This window comes from Sprattus sprattus, assembly GCF_963457725.1.
Source record: "Sprattus sprattus genome assembly, chromosome: 6".
Taxonomy (NCBI): domain Eukaryota; kingdom Metazoa; phylum Chordata; class Actinopteri; order Clupeiformes; family Clupeidae; genus Sprattus; species Sprattus sprattus.
Genome location: NC_137925.1, coordinates 25,027,195 through 25,050,256, shown reverse-complemented (window position 1 = coordinate 25,050,256; position 23,062 = coordinate 25,027,195). Strand labels below are relative to the sequence as shown.

The following is a 23,062-nucleotide window of genomic DNA, read 5'->3' as shown; positions in this document are numbered from 1 at the left end:
TCCGTCTCCGTCATTCAGAGCCCGTAGATCCGCTTGATGGCTTGCTAAATCATTTACACATGAATAGTGGAGCAAAAATAATTTGTTAGGACTTTGAACTGCACGACTCTTTTGTCCACTGTACCTTTGGATCCGTCTTTAACTGTGTTTATATATGTCTTTGATTATAATCTCCTATATTGTACAATATTTTTTTATATCTGACACTCAATCTTTGCAAATAATAGTGCCACTAGATGTTGAATATTTTGTCAGTGTAGGGACATTCCTTTGAGATGCGGTCCAACAAATGATTGCTTACATGTTTGTTGATTCTTTGTTTTTTTCCAACAGGTTCATGTGAATATCACCTGTTTGTAGCAGGGAGAGCGATGGAGAAAGATCATTCACTGCCACCTCTGTCTCCCATCCAGTCCCCAGGCTTTCCCTGCAAATATCTCTCACTGTCTCCCTCACTACCTCATTCTTCTGCCACTGTGCCCTCCTCTCCTCCCCTGTCCCCTTACACCCCAATCTCCTTCCCTCTCACCCACTCCTCTCCCTCCTGTCCCACACTTCCTCAGCACTTTGCTGACTTCACCTCACACTGCCTCGGGTCACCGCTCCCATCTGACCAGGATGACCTGACCTGCCTGAGCTGGCTTCACCAGAGACGTAACCTACTCCCCATGCAGCCTCTGCTCAAGATCTCCTCACTAGCCTGTGTAGAACCTCAGGACCACGCGCCCGCCCCACAGGGTCCCTCTGCCCTCGGCAAGCCCCCATACTCCTTCAGCAGCCTCATATTCATGGCAATAGAGGATTCACCAGAGAAACAGCTTCCGGTGAAGGGCATCTATGAATGGATCATCAACACATTCTCCTACTACAGGGCTGCCCCGGGTGGGTGGAGGAATTCAGTTCGGCACAACCTGTCCCTGAGTAAGAGCTTCAGCCGCATCAACAGGGATAAGAGTAAGGTGAGGACCCAGGTTGGACAACCATTTCTATGTACTCAGTCAGATTTAGATTTGTTTTAATTATTATTCACTTCTTAGATATTTGTGTGTGTTATCGTGCATTTGTGAATCGATGAGTTGTAGTCATTTTGTGTGGTGTGTTTACAGTCTGGTGGAAAGGGGTCATTGTGGTGCGTGTGTCCAGAATATCGACCGGCTCTATTAGAGGTGCTGAAGAAGACACACTATTGCCACAGTACCAACATCAATCTACTAAACAACCCTGTATTGTAAGTGTAAACACGTGGAAATAAATCATGGTGGACTTCACATTTTCCATCTTATTGATGTTCTTAATAGCTTATTTTTTTTATTATTTTCTGGAAAAATGAATACCAGTTGGAAATGCCAGTGGCCCTCCTTAATGTGACAGTTTCTTTTTTAAATTCTTTTTTAAATTTTTAAACTTTAATGCCATTTAATTTCCATGGGGCAGGCAGGAGGCAGCTGATTATGGACTACCGGTCATGTGTGAAACTGTCGAGATGTCAGGTAGGACCACACCAATATTAAAATCACAATTGAAATCCAGTCATATGATGAAATGTATTCAATAAGTCTCTTTTAGTAAGAAAGCTAAGAAAATAAAAAGGAGTTCAGATTCATTCCTTTTTGTCCGATTTTCCCCATTATTCTTTATGACTAGTTAACTTTGTAAAAAGTTCTTGTGTAGTTTGACTTTCTCGCTTGGTTGCAAAACTGGTGTGTTTGGGTGGTATTGTCATGGGAACAACATGGCATTGCCCTGGCAACCTATAGCCACAGCAACACCAGGGCTGCCCTCTTTATATGTCCTTTTAGTGGCGCTTATGCAAAGTGATTTTCAGCTTGTGTCAATGAGTGGTAGTATTTCCTACACACTGAGCTACTTCTCTGGGGCAACAGCAGAATTAAATAACTGTGAAGGATTCACTATAATTGCTCTTAACTTTATTAAAGTAGAGCAATGTGTGTTGGTTCTGTAATCATCACACAAACACATTTGCAAATCTAGATTTACTCATACAGTAATTATTGAATATTAAGTATCCTTGTCAAGTCTGTGTGTCTAACCTTCTCTGGCACTTCCCCCACCTCCCCAGACGACCTTTCCTCCAGTATGTCCTGCTCCCTGACCCCTGACCAGGAGGAGCTGGTTGCTATAGAGTCTGTGACACTTCACGAGGAGGCTGAAAAGGAGGGTGAGAAAGATCCGCTTGCTGACAGTGGCTACATCGAGCTCCATTATTACCAGTATAACCAGTACCAGTACCTAGTGCTCCCAGGAGACGCTGACCTGGATCTGGAGACAGTAGAGATATTACAGCTGGACACAGAGGCCCAGGAAGCTGCCGGTTCACTCCTCGACCTTGCAGGGGGTGGACACTCTGGCTAATTAACATATGAGGTCAAGCAACTACAGTTACTAAACACACTCGCAGAGACTGATGCACATGTGTGTGACTTGACACGCAATCATTGCTACATGCTGACTATTTATGGAATGGATGTTCAGTGTTGACACCATAAAACTGCCTGGGAATTGTTCCTGTCACACAGTGATGTAGGTACTGTACCTCACATGAAAATCAGCCAATGCACTTGAACCCTCGTCTTGAAATGTTAAGGCTCACGGAAAGCAACATTCCTCTCAGATTTTGCAGTATAATTCCTTGACTAAATGTGTTATTATCTTTGTGTTTTTCACACTGTGGTCGATAAGGATCAATTACCTGTTATTCATAAAGGAACACTTTAAACACTTTGTAAGAATACTGCCAGTGGTTCCACTTTGTTTCAGGGCACAAATATCCACAAATAACTAATCTTGTGGTCCTAGTTCATAGTGGATGATTAATATGTTACTTATGAGACATTTTAGACTTTGTAGACTTCTTTTTAACATTATGTGAATATTTGATTGCTTTCTTATGTAAGTGGCTGAATTTACTTGTATCTTGCTTCATGGAATAAGTCGGTCACATAATTACTGTATAATTTGCATGGCAATAAAGAGTTCTTTAAATGGTTAAATATAGAACTCCTTTTTATTTACCTAAAACATATCCCAAATCGGACATTTACTGTAGCTGATCGTCATATTGCAATGAATGTGAACACTGCAGAATACCTTAAACACGCCGTGAGTAAATGTATGTGAATATTCTGGTATGTTGGTGGAAGAATGTGGTTTGAATTATGGGTACTCTCATGCAATTTGGTCTGCATACACGCCCTCCTCTGTTTATGGCAGAAATCATGGAAAAACTGATGGTGCCTACAAACATTTCTCAAAGGATACGTTGTGTTTTATTTTTATATGACCTTATGAATGAGTGTAAAAGGCCTGTGCTGTCTTATAATAAATTGTGATTTTTAGTTTTCATACATTATCGAAAAGCATCTAAAATGAATAGGATATCAGTACATTTTGCTGATTCCGCAATCGTAACACGTTGGAAGAACTACATGTTCCAAGAAACATGACATTTCCTCAAGTGGGGAAAAGCATACTCGACTACGTAGTTCACTTACATTCCATCATGACGACTAGACGCTATGAGCAATTGCCAAAAGAACTACAAATCCTGTCGGGCAGTTGGATGTGGGAAGTGTCAAATGGATTCGTAGTTGGTAAAAGTTTAGTTGGAGTGTATTAGTTGAGGCACAGCTACTGTAAAGAAGAAGCTTGGACTAATTGACGGATACCAAAGGTAAGGATAACTGTTGTTTAAGAAGTGTACTATGTGACTGCAACGTCCCTGTTAATAAACTATCGTGTCTTAGTTGTTGGATGAGTGTGAACAAATTATGGTGTTCCGCATCTCTTCACTGCCTTGTTTAACTGTTTTATTAACGTTAAGTAACTTGTGGAAACAAGATATCAGCTTTATTTTACGCGTTTTGTACCACCCGGATGTTTTAAAGTCGTATTCGGACAATGAAGCTATGTTGGCCGTTTGTTTTAGATCACCTGTACTTTGCTACGCTAATATGAGCAAGCCTATTATCATCCCATCCCGTACAGCTAGTTTAGCTTTCTTGCTAGCGTTAGCTAGCCCCTAGTCTTTTCCAACTACGTTCATATTAGCGTAGCTAGCTACCCTTTAGCGTTCGCTAATTTAGCAAAGCCAATCAAATGTCCATTTAGTTACGTGTTTATCCAGGTCACTCCGTCAAACAATCTATGGAGTTTCTAGATTGTATGTGGCTTGCATAGGCAACGTCAATAGTCTAACAGTGAATAATTTAGTTCGGCATGTCAACTTAATTTGCCGTTCGTTAAAATTTGCCGTTCATATTTGGTATTTTATGTTATTGTAGTTACACGATAAAGAACCGCTCATACACCATGCAATGTTACCCCTCACTCCTAGTTGATCACAGTAGCGTACCTGTAATATGTCATACAGGTGTTATGACACTCAGGGTGGAACCACATATTTGTCATTCTTTCTTTTCTAGACAGTGTCTTTTCTAGTCTATCTTTGTATCGACGGGGAGGTATGAGTGATTTGTAAGCTATTTATTAATTGTTGCTTGAAAAATGAATGCACCTGCAAAATTGCGTTTAGATTATTCTGATTTCAACAAGAGGTGAGCTGTTCAAATAAGCAGACCCATAGAATACAATTCGATGGTGCTGTGGTCCTTCGTCGACTCTCTCTAACTTTGACATCATTTGGAAACGTATGCAGTCCTTTGGGACCTTAACCATTATTTCGTAATCTCTGCTGGCAAGTAATGTCAGTCTTACTAGGTGTCATTCATGACAGAAACGGGAGTTACTTGGGCGTTAGGGTTTATGTATTCTTGCCTATTGGACCAATAACAGCCCCCAACGTCTGAGCGCTTGGACTGCTGCTTGCTTATCCACATTGATTAGCAGTGGTTAATTCCTCAGAAATGTTGCTTGTGTTTTCGTGCCGGCGGGTGTGGGTAGTCGCCGTGGAACAACAAAGCTTCTCATTCAACAGCGGTGGAATCCGTGAGTGGCTCGGTAGCACGCGGTTGGCGTTTCGCTGTTACCATTGGCCCATTTTTCCGCGTGCGCATCTACAGACGCAGGTTTGTTTCGATAGAGAAACCAGCCGTCGAACCACTTATCTGGTCACAAACGTGAAGAAAGCTATATATCCTCAGAAACAAGAAGCAAGTACTTTATTACATCTGGAATAGAAGTTGCAATTAATGTCATGTTGTACATCATTAAGGCCTTTTGTATGTGAAGTAAATCCCTGTTTTTATTAGTTTTGTCAATAATCATGTGTCTCCACCACAGGCTGCTGCATCAGGGAAGCAACATGGGGAGTGAGCCTTGCTCAGTTCAAATAGTCCGGGTAAATAAGGAGGACCACTCCTTTGACCTTGACACAGAGGCCTTGGAGAAGGTTCTTCTTGCCCCAGAGGTCCGAGACAAGCATGTAGTGGTGCTGTCCGTCGCTGGGGCCTTCCGTAAGGGCAAGAGCTTTCTTCTAGACTTCATGCTTCGTTATATGCGCAGGAGGGTAAGTGATCACGTGCACAGAAGCTGTACACTTGTGTACATTTTAAGCAAAATTAAGTAACATTGAGTAAGGGTAAGATGGTGTCATTTTAGTGGGCTTGGTCCTCTTCCTGTGATGACACCTACTTGTGCTGTTTTGTGACATTTTGCTGTACCACAACTGCCACCATTGTTTTTCCACTCGCTTCACTTTTCCTTTTGTTTCTAAACGCTCTAGAGGCGCCACACAGAGCTGGACAGGGGCCCTAGAACATGCTAGTGATTATCCATCATAGGCATGGAGGGTTTAGGCGGGGGGGTGTTACTGGGTGGAGCCTGACTATATTATTGAATAGTATTGTATGTGTCTATCAGTCTTTTAAAGGATCTTTTTGTCTTTGTCTGCTCTTCTTTCTCTCTCTCTCTCTTTCTCTCTCTGTCTGTCCATCCCTCCCCCAATGACCTCTTCCACTCCATAGAACGAAGAGAACTGGTTGGGACAGGAACATGACGAACTTACCGGGTTTTCCTGGAGGGGGGGTTCAGAACCTGAGACCACAGGCATCCAGCTGTGGAGCGAGGTGTTCTTGGTGGACAAGAGTGACGGCACTCAGGTACTGAAGCAGGGTGCGGAGGGAGATGCGCTCTTAAACTTACATTTTTAGGGCCGTGGAAGTTTGCACAATGCTTTATGTGTCCATGGCTGGGATGTAGAGATAGATTATTGTGATTTGGTCCCCTACAGAGACCCATAAAGTTCAAAATTTCGATAATCAAATAATCTTTTTCCACTTTCATAGGGTTCTAAGACACAGGACTGTTTGCTATAATCATCCTTGTTGCTAAGATGCATAATACATTTTAAAAGATAGTGTCCTGGATAGTGAACATTTAATTTTGTTTAAAAAATGATATACATGCAATATCTGGAAGTTCTTGTACATATTAAAAGATGATCCACTTGTATATGCAAGAAATTATCTTCTGTGTAAGTGTGTGAAAGGTATTTTACAAATATTAATTTCTCCTTTTAGCTATGTCTTACTGCACTGTGCACTTGATAGATACAAGTGAGAATCAGATATCTACTCAATCTTGTGCTGTTTTATTTTGATAGGTGTAGAAAGTGTCCCATCTGCTGATCTGTGTAGATCTAGCATTTCATTTGTGTTTTATGTCGCATTCATATTGTTGTGCCTTAGTTTTATGTTTTCATATAGCCTTGATTTTGTCCTTGTTCAAACGTGATATCTTTTTTAATAATAAATCAAACCAACACAATTTACTTAATCCTGTAGTGTACTGAACTCACATTAACATGATAATTGAGTGTTTGTGACATCCTAATTAGTATAATCTCATCTAGGTGCTGGCATTTGGTGTAGCCAGGTATAGCCGAGTTGCCATGTAGTGTACCTGTGTTGTGTTAAGGGTGGTTAACAAACACATGATGTATTATTTCATTGTGGTTTCAAATTGATATATTTCCTAGATGGCCTGAAAATATAATCATTTTGAGGGGGCCCTTTAATTAGGTGTATTTTAAAACCCTAATCTGCATTCTTGTACTCTTGAGGTAACTTCACTTGGAATAAAGTAAAACCAACCAATAAGGTTGAACATTAAAAGACAATTAGACATTGATTTAAACATTTTTACAATTTGGGTTCGTTTTCTGGAATGTTTATGTAATGTTTATGTTATGTTTGACTATTATAATTTGGCTGGAATTCTTTCCAGTTCGTGTGATGGTCAGATGCTCTATTTACAGATCTCGAGCCGGTCCTGAAGCTTGGTAATGTTGATCTTTCTGACACATGTTTGTATCACATCACTGTCTTTTCAAGGTTGCTGTGCTTCTGATGGACACTCAGGGTGCCTTTGATAACCAGTCCACAGTGAAAGACTGCGCTACAATATTTGCCCTCAGCACAATGACTAGCTCCATGCAGGTATGTCAAAGGCCTCAACTTTGTGTGTGTGTGTGTGTGTGTGTGTGTCTCTCTCTCTCTCTCTCTCTCTCTCTCTCTCTCTCTCTCTCTCTCTCTCTCTCTCTCTCTCTCTCTCTCTGTGTGTTTGCCATGCCATTCCATTCTTGAGCCCCTTGTCTGGAATCACCTGTGGCCATAAGGTGTGGCAGATTCCATTTCCTCAGAGAGTCAATTACCAGTGTATGTGTATATATACAATGCAGCTTCTAATAATTATGTTAATAATGAAAATAAAAATGTTCTACTTTGTGTCAGTTCTATTGAGGAAGCTGTGATTAGCAGCAGAAGTGATACTTGTTGTTGGTCTACCACCGAATGTCCCAGCGACAGAGTGCCTCATTTTTGTTACATGTCCTCTGCAGATCTACAACCTCTCACAGAACATCCAGGAAGATGACCTCCAGCAGCTTCAGGTTAGCAGTCTGACCACACTGCCCCTACACCAGCACTTTTGCTGTTAAGTGTTAGCAATACGCTGCAACTTAAGTGTGTCTGCGTGTTTTGCAACACCCGGAGGGTTATACGTCATTGCCTTTGGCCTGGTTTTCTCTCAGCGGGGATGAAATGGTCTACTGTGGGAGCAGTGGGGGATAGCTTATGCTTTGGGTTTTATGGGTGAACTATTTGGCTGTCATTGGCAGCTGGAAGTAAAAATCTGGCAGTCATGTGATCACTAATGTTCCTCAGGCCTGAGGCGAAAGGCATTCAAATTGGATTCATGATTTGAAATGCTTCAATAAGATATTACCTTCTGACCACGCATCTATGCATGAGTAGCATCACTAAAGAATAAAATATGGGGGGGGGGGTGTTGCAACTTTTCTAGAAAATGAGTTGATCATTGATTGTGTGTGTCTGTGTGTGTCTGTGTCTGATTGTATGTTTTTCTGTCCTCGCAGCTTTTCACAGAGTATGGTCGTCTTGCAATGGACGAGATCTTCTTGAAGCCCTTTCAGGTATGTACAGTGGCTGGGATTATTTATGCTGTTACCTGGTCACTTGGATAAATACAGCCAAATGTAGTTATCACACTCTAGTGTGCTGCAGGTTTGTCCTTTGGTCAGTTATTATCATTTGGTTCTTTCGACAAACAATTAATAATAACAATGTCACTCACAGAACTTTGATTTTACATTATTCCTGAGTGTGGACTCTGATTAATGTTGTTGATTAATGTTGTTAAATGAAGTATCACGCTATTAATGGACCCAGAGTGGTGACGAGTCTCTGATCATCACAGAACATTGTGTTTTGTTCAAGGAAGGGAGTAGGAAGTATTATTATTATTATTATAATTATTATAATTATATAGTCAAGGACTACCGGCTAGACTGTATTTAGGAGAAGTTACAAATGTGTAATGTTCCATTTGATCTTGATTAGATCTATACATGCATCTATCTTGGTACTATTTTCATTTAAGGTAGGATTTGAGACTGGTGTGTCAGTGCCCTGACAGAAGTACATCAGTAGTCACTCGTTTAACACAGAAAATATATGATAAATATACGATAAATATATGATAAATATATGATAAATATATGATAAATATACGATAAATATATGATAAATATATGATAAATACATGATTAATATATTATAAATATACGTTCCAGACACATCAAATGTATTTGAATCAAACTCTGGAGCAGAGAGGTGTGTGAGGTTCGTTTGGGTTTTGAGATTTTGAAGAATTAACAAAGAATTAGTAACAGTAATGGCATATGATGTAACAACATCTCCATTTCTTCCATAATCAGTTGATGTGTGTATTCAATGTGATTTTTTTTTTCACCACCCTTTTATCTGGTATGTAAAATAATTGTCCTGGATTTTAGCAATGCCAAGTCGAATACACCTCAGAGAAACCACACTGGACCAACTCATAAATGCTCTCAAAGTATCAGTCACTCACACTCAGGCTATGTAAATGAACTAATTGGTGAGAAAGCACCATAAGTAATTCTTAGTAGTTGAATATTTTCCCTCGGCACCTACCCTGGAGGTGTTCTGAAACATCAAAGCTTTGGTAACCTTAAATAGATGATTGGAGACGTTTGGAAGAACTGATACCTCCACTCATTATTTGTAGTATGTACTTTTTTTCTGTGGTTTCTCACTCTTGGTGGCCTCTCCTTGCAGTCCCTCATGTTCGTGATTCGAGACTGGAGCTTCCCCTATGAGTACAAGTACGGTTTAAGCGGAGGGAGGGAGTTTCTGGACAAACGACTGCAGGTACCGTAACTTTGTAAACACTGCTGGATTCATTATTGTCATAATTTGCATCTCCAATAGACCGTAATGGCAACAGTGACTTTTAAGAAATGTGCAGTATAAACACATTCAAACTGTTTTAGACTTGATTTAAGATAGGTAGGGTTCATGATATTTCCTGTGTGTGTGTGTGTGTGTGTGTGTGTGTGTGTGTGTGTGTGTGACCCCCAGGTAAAGGAGACTCAGCATGAGGAATTGCAGACAGTGAGAGAGCATATTCATTCCTGTTTCACCTCAATTTCCTGTTTCCTTTTACCACATCCTGGGTTAAAAGTGGCCACCAGTCCTTCCTTCAAAGGCCAACTCAGTGGTATGAAACTCCATATGTCCATAAAAAAAGCCTCTTCCGAGTTGCCTTTAGTAACCTGATAGCAAGCTCTGGGCGTCTGCCTGATAAGGCATCTTGGCTACCTGACATAATTACACCGTCCTGTCCCATAATTATGTTTCCTATTGTGCTAGACAAGTGCTATATTTATAATAAGTAAAGCTCCAAGCATGTACTCGTTTTGTTAGTGTATACCTTGAAGATCCCTCACAACTCCCATTGATGTGCCCCTTTCCACCTAAACTGTAGACGTGGCGCCTGAGTTTAAAGAGGAGCTGTGCAACCTAATCCCCACACTGCTGAAGCCTGATGCCCTGGCCGAGAAGGAGATCAACGGCACCAAGGTGACCTGCAGAGGCCTGGTCGAGTTCTTTAAGGTGAGCCCGCCAATCCCGGCCCATGTGCCGGCAACTCTGCAGACATCCTCACTTTCTCTTGGGTGCCCAGAATATTGAAATGTATGACTCCGTGCCATGACTCATCCACTCCTCCGTAGTGTTCACAGTGCCATCTCATTTTGTTTGACTTAAGGCGTACATCAAGATCTACCAGGGCGAAGACCTGCCACACCCAAAGTCTATGCTGATGGTAACCTCCCTGTTGTCTACCTTCTCATCCAAGTCTCCCTGGCCTTGAGCCAAGTCTCGAAAGCGTGATCAAACTTGTAGTAACTTTCCTTCACTCTTCTCCAGGCTACAGCAGAGGCCAATAACCTTGCAGCAGTCGCTGCCGCCAAAGACCAATATTACAAGAACATGGAGAAGGTGAGAAACTAATGCGCATAAACATACATGCATGCGCTTTGAGCAATAATTTATTTTAAATTCATGCGTTTATTTGAAAAAGGCGAGTGTACATTGATAAACATTTCCCAGAAAATGTAAATGCACCGGAATTAGCTTGCTTAGCTAGTTTTCATCCGTTGTCCCTTTGCATAATACGGATACCCAATGAAAAAATTGCTGATATGCCATGCATAAATAGAATGTAGCTGCCATGATCAAATGAAAAGGTGGGGCTCTGTGTCCGCAGGTCTATTCAGTGTTTTTCCATGTTGACTGAAGCGAATTTTTTTTCCCTCTGTGTAAAGTCTCCAAACTCCTCTTCTCTGCCCCTGTGTGTCAGGTATGTGGAGGAGACCTGCCCTACGTCGCCCCTACCTCACTGGAGGAGAAGCACAAGTTCTGTCTCAATGATGCCCTCCATCTCTTCACGGCCACTAAGAAGATGGGAGGCCAGGAGTTCTGCGACCGCTACCAGGCCCAGCTGCAGGCCGAACTGGAGGAGCTCTGGAGTTCCTTCAGCAAACACAATGAGGCAAGTGCCAGAGCCAGGACTCTGGAGTGAAATGAAAACAGAATACTATTTATTTTTGTCTACGGTTTACAGTGTTTATAGCTTTTATAGTGTTTATAAACATCACATTTATATGCACATATAGAGAGCTTTAGCTATTTTAGCTGAGTGTCCTTCACAAGCAAAGCTGGCTGGTTGTAAAAGAAGACCTACTTCATTTCAGTTTTTCTACTTCGTACTTTAAATATCGCACCTCTTCATCTGTAGCAAAGCCACATTCCATAGGTTTCCTGATTTTCTGGATTTTCGGTGTCTGAGTCTAGACATTTAAACTCCACACATTGAGAAACCTGAACATGCCCCACATTAAGCATGGCATAAGCAATAATGTTAGAAGGTAGTTTGTACTTCACATCAGCCTTTTGTGTGTTTGTGTGTTGATACCTGCTTGTTAATATCATTTGGTCATTTTGTTTTTGCTTTTTCCAGTCAAAGAACGTCTTCAGTGCATTCCGAACGCCTGCTGTGCTTTTTGTCCTTGTGTGCCTCCTGTACGTGCTGTCTGGCATCCTGCTCTTCATCGGCCTGGCATCTGTGTCGTTTGCTTGTGACTGTGCCCTTGGTGTGTCCATGCTATCCATGCTGACCTGGGCGTTCATCCGCTACTCAGGACAATACCACGGGGTGGGCACTGCCATAGACCAGGCAGCAGGGGTGTTACTGGAACAGGTGAGGTCTTTACAATGATGATAGAACTGTTCCTCAACCTCAGGTCTTACTAACTAACCACTCACTGTTGGTTTTAAATGAATTTGAAAAGTTGTCAAATGTAAACATGTTAGTGTATCCTGCTCTTCATGCTGTTTAAAGGGAAACTTCAGGAGTTTTCAACCTGGGCCCTTTTTGTTAGATCGTTCTGGGTCCATACCTTTAAGGACAATTAACGATTGAAATCAGTCCAATATTGAGTAAGAACGCTATAAGCAGCAACAGCAAAGCGGCTATACAATATAATCCTATTGGGGGGCATGCATCTGCATCAGAGTAAACCGCTGATGTTCGCCACTTACAGGCTTATAATGTTATTAAAAGTGTCTGGAAAGAAACAAAACGTAAACTACAGAAAATGTAGAAACTAACTTTCTACAGTTTTCTTTTGCAGTTCTTGAGGTAAACAGACACAGGTCCTTTCCAGGATCCTTTCCATGTTGTCAGACACTATGACACAGATGCATGGGATTGTAACATTGTATAGCCATTTTTCAATCATTAATTGTCCTTACTAAATGTTTGGACCCCAAAAGATCTAAAAATAGGGGCCCAGGTTAGAAAGTTTCCCTGTTAAGTTGAGGAATGTGTCATTTTGTTGTGCTTAAGACCCACACTGTCAGTGTTTTAATGCAACAAACGATCAAACTCTTCTGTCAATCTCTTTCTTAGGCTACTGTAGTGCTGAACAAGTCAAGAGGTCCCCCCGCTCTTCAGGAAAAGAAATCAAGCTAGAAGCTACCTGCCAGTCAAGAAATCACAAAGTATGATGTATCCAGAAAAGCAGCCAAGAGGAATCCCTCATGTGTGCTCTTGTGGACAAACAAAAACAGTGTCGACACTACGTTTAAAAGCACATCAGCCTGTACCTACCAAAAAGAAAAAAGAAAAGTATGACATCACCAGCCTGCATCTGATGTTAGATGCTATGCGTTTGCTATCTTAATATATGCACAACCTTTTTAAGCTGACTTCATACCATCACTGCCAATAACCAGCTTATTGTAAATGTACTCTCAATTTATATGACTTGAAGCTAAAAAAAAAAAAAAGCCAATTAGTGAATTTGCACTTTTCTTAAATTTGGTTGAAATTATTATGGCTTTTTTTTTCTTCTCAGAATTAGTTAAAAACCTTATGGAACACTGTGATGGTGTACATGCTGACATATAAACGAAAACTGAACTTTGTTCTGCTGCCTATTGGTCAAGCTTCGCTTGCGTCGTAACAATGCCATTTGTGCATTCCAGCTTTGTGCCCTTTGCCTCCTGTTCCTCATATCAGAAGCATGTTAATTGTTTCGCTGGGGAATTCTGAACCAATTCCGGGTCACAGTCAATCGTCATTCCTGTCTGGACTGACGGCACTGGCTGTTCAACTTTTGCTTGAAAGGTCTCCCCACACCTGTGCTCGCTATGTAGTCAATCTAATGCTTCTCAGGGGGCAGAGAGAGAGAGAGAGTTACGTCCCGTCACATTCCCTTTCGGACCCAGGGCTCGAGAGCTGAGAACTGTTTACAGTAACTCTGAAACCTTCTAGATTATGTGGTGCTCCCTTCTTCTCATTTTACCACAAATCTGTGATGGACCTGAGTCTCTCCAAAGATGTTTGTCATATCTATGTTCTGTGTCCAGTCAAAAGAAAACAACGCAACAGATTTTTCTCCTTTTTTTCTTTCTTTCCGGCCCATCATCAGTCAGTCATGAGTGTGTTGGTGTCCCTTTTTGGTTGAGGTTTGCCCCTTTTTCATGCTTTAAGAAAAGTGATGCCACCAAATACGAAAAGGGACTCTCTGGATCCACCGGCAGCCTGATGGTGATGCTCTTATCAGCTGAGGTTGCCATAACCATCCCTGTTTGATATTTCTTCTCATCACATTCCATGTCTGTCATCCATTCCATGACTGAGTAGTCGGTGTGAGGAGTGTTCTAAAATGATCCTGCCCACATTTGCATTGTGATGTCACGTTTTTGTTATTCATTCCAGAAATAAAATGTATGCATGGAATTCATTTTCTCGTCAGCTTTTAAAGCTGTTGGTATAAGTCATATTTTTGAACAGATTTAAGCGACAATAACCAAATAAAGAGTATTTTATGCATTATTCTGATGTGTTGACTTCTGTTTCTATAGCTTGTGTTCTCCTGGTGGCAGCACTATGATTGTGATAATTATGTTTTTTGCATGAAATGTTGTATTTGCTTTTATAAATGCATTAAGTAGACTTGACTACTTGCAGGTATCACAGGGCTTGTGTACTATGTGACTAAAACAAATCTCACACCTAAATGAATTATGATCAGTACAAAGTCCTACTGTATTCCTTCTTAAACAATTACTGTGTCTGACAAAGAGGTATGTGTACACAGACTGATAACCATTGTGTGTTGGAATTAGTAGCTCCTTCAAGAATGACGCCGATAACAGAAACAGATATCGGTGTAAAATGAAAAGTTTGTATAATAAGGACACTGTCCTTTGATTATAGTAAGAGGATATAGAACAGTGGATGTTTGTCCATTGTGATGTGGTTTCATTGGGAGATATTTGACACTGGGCCTTGAGGCTCCTTATGCCTTGTCTTCATACGATAGGTACTGGACTGGAGTAGCCCTGAAAGTATCCTGAAGGAACAAGCAGCATGATGCTTTTGTCATTTGTGTTGCTGTCGCCTAAAAGGAATTGGCAGGCCTAAGTTATATGAGCTATACGTTGGGTCTGAATATCAAAGGTCTGATTTACCCGTAAGTATCAGCACTTTGGTCAGCGTGAGTTGTTTTTAAATGTGCTTTATAAATAAACTTGAATGGACTTGACTTGTAAATTAATTTCTCCACCATCCTGTGCTGATCATTCTTATTTCACATGATCTACTTTCTCTACTGTATACAGATGCAGAAGCACATTTATTTGGTTTATCTTTTCTTAAGTTGAGGGTCCTGTATATTCCATTGCACCACAATATGATAGGCCTTACCCAATAGGCCTGTGAGCCTATATATTATTTTCTAACTGTAAAAGGAACTAGCCTGTGTATGCTTGTGTATACCAGCACTTTCCCAACATCAGCTCTATTATACATTACAAAAATGCAGATGCAGGCCTGAGCATGGAACGTTTTCTTTTACCCTTTTCAATATTGTCTCTCAAAATCACCTGACAATAGTCTACTTTAAATGGCACTACAGTGGCCACTAGGTGTCAGCACCCAACAAGAGAAGAAATTGTTATGTTTCTGATACAGTTCAGATTAATAGTGACCATTTATGAAGTAGGTATAATAAAAAGATTTGGTTTGTCGTAATCTTATTATTTCATCATTTCCGTTTCTAATGCTACATGCCAGCATCCGACATTCGCTGAACCATTGCAAAGTTAGAAGACTGTAGACTAGGGCTACATAAAGCACATCAACATTATTTGTTTTATAACCTATAATTTCTTATTTCTCAGCGTGTTGATTCTAAGTAGGCCTACTTAAAACGCATATCTTCCATGAAAGTGGTAACCTGCTTTTTCCTCTTCCCCTCATTGGCTCTTTCTCTCGTTCCTTTTTCCCTGCATGATGCACACTGCCTCGTTGTGTGAATTTCGCTGTTGAATAGAAATGCCCTTGTTTCCATATATGGCCATCAGAGTCGCGAGCTGCGTCGTGTGCACGGGATTGGGTGATGCGCGTTCATGGCCGTCACCGTTTGCTTCCTTATTTGGAAGTGAGTTAAGCGAACCTTAAAGGGGGCAGAGACTGACAAAGGGTGAGGCATGGCAAATTGTGATGGAAATAGTCTGGGTCCACTGCGACACTTGTAACAAGGGTTCTGTAGTATACCTTATTTGTTGTTTATTAAAACAAAATTGAAAAAATAAAGAAATAGATAAAGCAGCTCGAATCTACCCCTAAACAACCCAAATTCTCCAAGCCAATAGGCTGGTTTATGTGATGGGACAGTTATGCTTTCATTAAATACCCTTTATGTGTACAGACTAAATGGGAACATAGTAGCCTCATTGTAGACATCTAAATTATAAACAAGCATGACAATATCTTAACAAGACACACAAGCAAGATGCTGTTGCATGTCCAGTCTTCTTAAACAGGATGCTAATCAGTTCCACAATATTTAGCAAAATTACGCAGATGTGCGTTATACAGCCTAGACCTAGACTCTTGATGGAATAGGTAGCCTCCCTCTTATTCAACAATTAGCGGATGAAATGACTGTCCCATCACAGTGCCCTTATCATACCTAAATGTTTTCATTAAAGTGTAAGTTCACCCCTAACTCCACCTATGGCATAATTTGAAAAATGCTAAGAGGTGGGAGAGGGGCTGAGAGGAGGGGGAGAGGGGTTTAGAGTTTACTGGACTGAGTGATATCATGACATAAAGCTGTACCAAGCAATTGGCTCTACGTCAGCATCGGTCTTGGATCAACTTTGCAATTCAGGATGATTTTAAAGGTGGCCTATGAGCCATTTTCAACCCATAAAATGCTGATTTGTATAATAATGCCAATATGCTGTCAATATTAACACCAGCATTGACGTTTTAATCACAATACAGTCATATCATGTAGGTTACAGATTTAGAAAGAAAAAAAAAACTATTTTAGGGTGCACTTAAGAGGGGTTTAGAGTTTACTGGACTGAGTCTGATATCATGACATAAAGCTGTACCAAGCAATTGGCTCTACGTCAGCATCGGTCTTGGATCAACTTTGCAATTCAGGATGATTTTAAAGGTGGCCTATGAGCCATTTTCAACCCATAAAATGCTGATTTGTATAATAATGCCAATATGCTGTCAATATTAACACCAGCATTGACGTTTTAATCACAATACAGTCATATCATGTAGGTTACAGATTTAGAAAGAAAAAAAACTATTTTAGGGTGCACTTAACGTTTTTTGTGAAAACAAGGAGGCATCCAACTCCAACTCCCATCATACTCCTTGATTCAACTCGTGATCACTCTCTTCCTGAGATGCTCGCGCCCAACCCAGCATCACCAAGCACGCGTAGGAAGGCGCGCCCGTGAATTGTATAAAGTGTGTGCGAAACCGGGGAACGCGTCACAGCTCATTCAATTCTCAGTCAGACGCCGACTAGCACAGAGACAACCATGGTACGTTTACATTTAACAATTCTGCGACCTTTGGTTAAAGGCTCTTGAAGCTACAAGTCTATATTGTGTGATCAGTGTAACGTAGTCAGCTACCTTCTTCAAGTGGCCAGGTTAGCGCTAACATTGACGCCTTTATCAATTACGCCGACTGAGTTGAGCAGTGTTTGGTGTGGAATCTACTTGATTCAAATAGTTTGCATCATGGCTGTTACTGTCCCATTGTTCTTGTCCATGTGTGATCTAGAGGTGTAATTGTTCCCCTTCATCGAATGCTTAGAATTTGGCCTGAAATGTTAAGATGGAGAAGAAGCGACCCAAAAACAACTGGCGCCATTTCCTCTCCCGCATTATTTCCGCAAATTCAGGCCGTAGGCCGGTTTTTTCTGCCCAAGCAGAACTACCATCTTAGCAGTCATCTGAACACCATTTCTTCAAGGTGCTCTTTTTCTGTATCGTTTGATAGTTTTCTTTGGCTACCGTTAAACGAGACTTCTTCAGCATCGCATTTCAGTGTAGACGTTCTGCTGGCTAGTTAACCCGCAGGCTACAAATGTTGCCGAGCCTGCTAGCTAGTCAAATCGACTCCATCCTTTGTCTCCGGATGCTTGTCTCAAGCATTTTCCACGTACGAACAATTGTTTCAGTGCTGAGCACCATATATCAGGCCTAGGCCTTACGTTGTTTAATGATCATGGCATAATGGTTTTTTTTTTTTTAAATCGTTTGTGTGTCTAATGATAACACTAACGTTTTGCGGCTTAATTTAGCAGATGAAGGAAGACTGCATACATGGCCCCACCCTAATTCCCGGTGCAGTTTCAACTGACTAACTGTTCACTCAACTGTCTTTCGGCCTTAACATGGGTAAATACAGTTGATGGATTAAATAAAAGGCGGTTATCAGCTCAGCCCCTTCGGCTTACATGTAGGTTTGTTTGTTTTTTGGTATTTGCTTTGCTGAAGGGGAAAATGGCCTGTCTGCGTGTCAAGCTGGGTGTACGATGGCGATGCGCTTCCTGGTTTGACAAATGCTGCGGTGATTCGGAAGTACAGAGGTTCGATCGAACTATTGGAAACGTGTACGCTTGGTCAAGTGCGCCTCCGAATTTTACAATGAATTTGAGTGGAATGCGTTTTGTTTTCGCTGTCCAAACAATGGCCGGGCAGCGCACGGCTCTATGAAAGCCCAGCTTGACCCAGTCAGAAAAAAATGCAACATTCGATCATGGGTTGCACATTTCTGGGTCCTGGCATTATGGCCATCGGAATGTTGACATGTCAGTCTAGTCTCACACTGAGTCATCCCCTGTTAAATTAAAGGCAGTTTGCTCCCATGAAAATTCACTCTTCTTGTGATTTTTCTTTTTTTTGTGTGTGTGACATTTTTGATTAAGTGCAGTGTGATATGTGCGAACACGAACTGTTCTTTTCAATTAAATCTAAAACGGTGTTCGATCATGGCCTATTAAGGGTAGGCGAGCTTTCTTGGAAGCAGGAAATGCCGGTTCCGGTTAAAGGACATTCAGCTGTCTTTATTTATTTATTTATTTTTATGTCTGGCTAACCTGTTGTCTTGAACTTGTTTGGTCTTTGTCACTAAAACACATGAGCCCGTAGCATTAGGAGTTATCCGTATTGTTTCCTGCTCTTGTACTCTGTATGACCGCGTGTCATGAGGCTTCCTAGTGTATCATAGCGTGAGTATCCGGAGTGTTATGTTGGGATGTTACCTGAACCGTTTGAATTAGACGTCACTCGGTACTTTGACTGGAAGTAAGAGGCTAGCATCTCTTAGGCTCCGTATCAGATGGGGATTCACTGTGCTGGCTGAATTTATTTAGCTTGTGAACCTTTTATTTGTCTGATTTTTAAAAAGGTTTATATTGCTATTTAGAAAAATTTCCTTTGTCGAAATGGCCCTGATGGATTTGCATCACAACTGACCCCATGTTTTGGTCTTGGCCAAGACTGTCAGACAAACACCAGTGGTAGAACTATGAATGTGTTGTGGAACTGTCAGGCCTGTGTCGGGACCTGTGGCCCATATTGCATAGGTGCCTGAACATGCTCACTTTCTACCAGCTCTTGTGCTCACACCCTTGGCAAAGCTCTCCACACCCCTTCACCACACGCACATTCCTTTTAAAGTGGGTCACCCTGCTGCTGACGGCTGGCCCCTACAACAACCTGAGGCCTGTCTGCAGACAAGGAAGTGCTCTTTGAACTTTAATTTGAAGGACCAACATGCACACACAATAAAGACCACTAAGGTCTAAGGCTTTTACTGTGGTAGGAAAAAAAGCTGTTTCAACGGCTGACTTCCTCTATACTTCCTCAAAATTGCTGTCGTCTTTTCTTCTCATGCTGTCTTGTGGCGTTCGCTGGCCTCTAACTCTTTGCCATACGCAGAAGAGCGCATTGTGCAGGACTGCCCTGTTAGCTCTTAACCTGCTGCTTAATTCCTTTGCTGTGGACTTTGTCTCCTGTTGCGTAAACTAATGGGAATCAGAAGACCGGTGTGGAGTTTATGGTCTTTGTGACTCAGACTCTTTGTAGGTGATTCCCACAGTAGCTGTATTGTCTGTTTGTGTGGCTGGGTCGTTTCTGTCTGAACTCTTTTTGTCTCTTCCCTTCTGTGGAGACACAGTATAGGTGCTGGCATAGTATTTGGCACTTGTAAGCAAAAGTCAGCATTTATTTTAACACTAAGATCGTCAGCCAATGTAAATCCTAAACTTTGCCATGACTAGTTTTATTGACTTTCCCCCTTGCTCAGAGGTAGCCATGAAGGCTTTAGCGACCTGTTCACTCTCCCTGGGTTCTCTAAGTCGAGGTTTGGTTGTGTTTTGCAAACATTTGAGGAAGTGCTTCTGTTCTCGGCTTGAGTCGGTTTCTGATGCCACGCCATCCTGTCAGTGACTGAGTGGGCGTCACGTGATCTCCAGAGATGAATAGTGTGCTTTGTGCTGCACCCAAACATGTCCTTTGCTGTCTGAGGGGGGGAGAATGCTACTCAGAATCTTGCCCAAGGTTGCTAGGAGATGTTGGTGATGAGTCTTATAGGTTCAAGTAACAGAAGCGTTGTCTTTTCTTTAATACCAGTTTCTTCAGAGACTCTCTTCCCCACAGTACCTACCTTGTAGTGTGACATCCATTGTCAGGGAGTTCCCAATCCTGTTTCAGCTCTCTGCTGCCACTGTGTGGTTCTTGTTTGCAAGTGCAACCTATAGACGGATTAAATCAAATATCCATTGGCCCAACCATCTTGAGCCATCTCCTTTTTAAGAAGTTGTGCATCATGTTTTTTTAAATGGAGTTGCTAACCGCCTGGGGCCCTAAAATGTACTATGACGTATGACTCGGTCGCTTCAGCAGATCAGCTGCCTGTCTTACTGGTTTGAATTAAAATGTTCAGCACAAAGCAATATTGTTGCATGTTGCTATAGTAACAAAAGGCATGACTAACCTCGACCTCTGTGTTTCTGTGCCAGGCCTCTGGGGTTAAAGTAGACGAGAACGTGCTCCACCTCTTCAACGACATGAAGGTGCGCAAAGCCAACCTCAGTGAGGACGAGAAGAAGAAGAGGAAGAAGGTGGTCCTCTTCTGCCTGAGCAGCGACGAGAAGAAGATCGTCGTTGAGGAAGGGCGCGAGATCCTGCAGGGCGATGAGGGCGACCCCTACAACAAGCTGGTCAACATGCTGCCCCCCGACGACTGCCGCTACGCCCTATACGACGCCACGTTCATGACCAAGGAGACCAAGAAAGAGGACCTGGTCTTCATCTTCTGGTGAGTGGAGCTCAGTGTTACCCTCAGCCAGATGATGGGGAGGTTGAGAAGTTGCGTTTTTAGTGTTTGTAGGGATAGGCGCGCTCTACTTCCAAAATAAAGGCGACTTTGGGTGCGAGTAAAAGATTGTTATCTTGGAGTAGAGAAAAAAACGCACTCAAGCTTTTCTCATTGCTATTTCATTAAGACCAGTTTATTCACAGACGCGTTTAGGCCTAAGCCATCGTCAGTGTGTTGCAAGTTGCATTTTTAGGTCATTGGGGGTTCAGCATGTGATTAGACCTAAATATAGAAGAGTAATTGGAAATATATGGAAAAATAGGTGTTTCATACTGTTGGATGCATAGCATGTTACTTAAACTTTGAATTTGATCTTAGGTGAGGTATGGGAGTCCAGTGTACTGTTTCTAAGCTTTTTTTTTGTTTTTCCCTATGTTTTAGGGCTCCAGACACCGCTCCGTTGAAAAGCAAGATGATCTACGCAAGCTCCAAGGATGCCATCAAGAAGAAGTTCACAGGTGAGTCACCATTACCACCACGGGAGCAGGTTTTCTCTTAGGCCTCAAAAGTGACTTCTTCCGTAACGATTAGGCTTAGTAATGTGATTTTTACTTTCCTTCTAATGTCCGTTAGTTTCCTGCTTATGTACCTAAAACCCATTTGGTTGATTTTGCAGGCATCAAACACGAGTGGCAGTTGAACGGTTTGGACGACATCAAAGACCGAAGGAGTCTGGCTGAGAAGCTAGGCGGCTCATCGGTGGTCTCCTTGGAGGGGAAACCCCTCAGCGAATGAGGACGACCTCCCTGCGGGGTGTAGCTGTTCATTCCATCAGGGTGGGGCAGCGGGAGGGGCAGGATCATTGGTGGGACTGTAAAGGGGCAATATTTGCGGGTGGGGTGGGTGAGGGTGGCCGTTTCCAAACTCCACACAATTTTAGGCTGTCATTCTGGTTCATATTCAAGGAACAAAAACACAAAAGAGCAAAAAGGAAAAAGACAATGAAGATTTTAAAAAAAATATGGAGGATAATAACTTGAGAAGTGATTATGTGCTGACAGGTTTTTGTTCTTTCTGAGTTCCATTTACAAAGTGCTGGAGAGTCGGACAGGGCAGCAAACGTTGCAATTTACAACAATTGAATCCTGCAAAATACGGTTTATAACCGTTTTTGTTACCTTCCCTTTTTTGCCAAACCTCTTGGTATGTTTTTGTATGTGTGTGCACTTGAGACTATGAAGTATAAAGAAAGGAAAACATTTCACTCCAAAAGAATGATTGCACGTGAACAAAAAGCATTCTGGGAAACTTTTTTTTTTTTTTTTTTTTTTTTTTTTTAATAAATCATAGCCTTTTATCCCCCACCCTACCCCATTTTTGTTGGGTTTTTTCTTTTTATTTCCCAACAATTTCCAAGTTTCAAACCAGGGCATCATTGTTATAATATTGAATACGTTCTCTTCACTTGTGTTTCAAAGCGAAGAAATTAAGAACTGAAAAATTGTAGGAACTGGTAGGTAAAGTCTGTTTGAAAGGAGCTGAAGGTTGTTAGGGAGTGAGTGTTTTGACCAGCCGGTGTACAGATCTTACGAGGGTTATTGGCTTGTGGATGTTTTGTATTGTCTCCTTATCTCTAATAAAAAAGGCACTAAATTACTCCCTGTCTCTGCTTGATTTTCAAACTGCTTTTTGAGTGGAAGACTGTATGTCGTAATTTATGACTTGTTTCATTTTGCTACTAAATGCAGTCCCTGAGACTTGAATCGCCACAACGTTTTGTGTGGGTCAGTCTACACTACGATTTGGGTTGCTTTCTATTTTAAAGCCCTGTCTTTGAATACTTAAACTTAGACATTTTTGTGTGCAACACAAATATATCTATATCTTTTTTTTTTTTTTGCTGCCTTGGCATTCACCACTTCAAGATAATGACTGCCCTACATCCAGCGTCATGCTGTTTGATCCCACGTCATACATTCTTTTATCCACTGTGATGGAAATGCATTGGATTCTGTGGTGACAAACT

General features: G+C 41.6%; 3 protein-coding genes across 3 annotated transcripts; all 3 read left to right on the top strand.

Moving 5' to 3' along the window:
* Positions 1-371: 371 nt before the first annotated feature.
* Positions 372-2,373, top strand: LOC308366865 (forkhead box protein N2-like; the record flags this gene model as incomplete). The annotated part of the gene is made up of 4 exons (XM_080840639.1): positions 372-959; positions 1,107-1,228; positions 1,435-1,490; positions 2,081-2,373. 4 exons carry the CDS (start codon positions 372-374, stop codon positions 2,371-2,373), a joined length of 1,059 nt encoding a protein of 352 aa, XP_080696765.1.
* A 1,276-nt stretch (positions 2,374-3,649) lies between these two features.
* Positions 3,650-14,109, top strand: LOC308366858 (atlastin-3-like). Its single transcript, XM_080840630.1, has 14 exons — positions 3,650-3,691; positions 5,260-5,485; positions 5,943-6,077; positions 7,311-7,415; positions 7,817-7,867; positions 8,354-8,410; positions 9,597-9,689; positions 9,900-10,038; positions 10,306-10,433; positions 10,588-10,644; positions 10,749-10,820; positions 11,182-11,373; positions 11,842-12,081; positions 12,793-14,109. Exons 2-14 carry the CDS (start codon positions 5,282-5,284, stop codon positions 12,853-12,855), a joined length of 1,536 nt encoding a protein of 511 aa, XP_080696756.1. The 5' UTR covers positions 3,650-3,691; positions 5,260-5,281; the 3' UTR covers positions 12,856-14,109.
* Positions 14,110-17,175: 3,066 nt separating this feature from the next.
* cfl1 (cofilin 1) lies at positions 17,176-21,872 on the top strand. Its single transcript, XM_080840653.1, has 4 exons — positions 17,176-17,246; positions 20,738-21,036; positions 21,478-21,554; positions 21,713-21,872. The coding sequence occupies exons 1-4, from the start codon at positions 17,244-17,246 to the stop codon at positions 21,829-21,831; spliced, it is 498 nt and encodes a 165-aa protein (XP_080696779.1). The 5' UTR covers positions 17,176-17,243; the 3' UTR covers positions 21,832-21,872.
* Positions 21,873-23,062: the final 1,190 nt, after the last annotated feature.

Coding starts and splice junctions, on each gene's coding strand:
- LOC308366858 (XM_080840630.1), top strand. CDS start 5,282: ATGGGGAGTGAGCCTTGCTCAGTTCAAATAGTCCGGGTAAATAAGGAG. Junction 5,486..5,942: donor TTCGTTATATGCGCAGGAGG/GTAAGTGATCAC, acceptor TCCACTCCATAG/AACGAAGAGAACTGGTTGGG. Junction 7,416..7,816: donor CAATGACTAGCTCCATGCAG/GTATGTCAAAGG, acceptor TGTCCTCTGCAG/ATCTACAACCTCTCACAGAA.
- cfl1 (XM_080840653.1), top strand. Junction 21,037..21,477: donor GACCTGGTCTTCATCTTCTG/GTGAGTGGAGCT, acceptor CCTATGTTTTAG/GGCTCCAGACACCGCTCCGT. Junction 21,555..21,712: donor CATCAAGAAGAAGTTCACAG/GTGAGTCACCAT, acceptor TTGATTTTGCAG/GCATCAAACACGAGTGGCAG.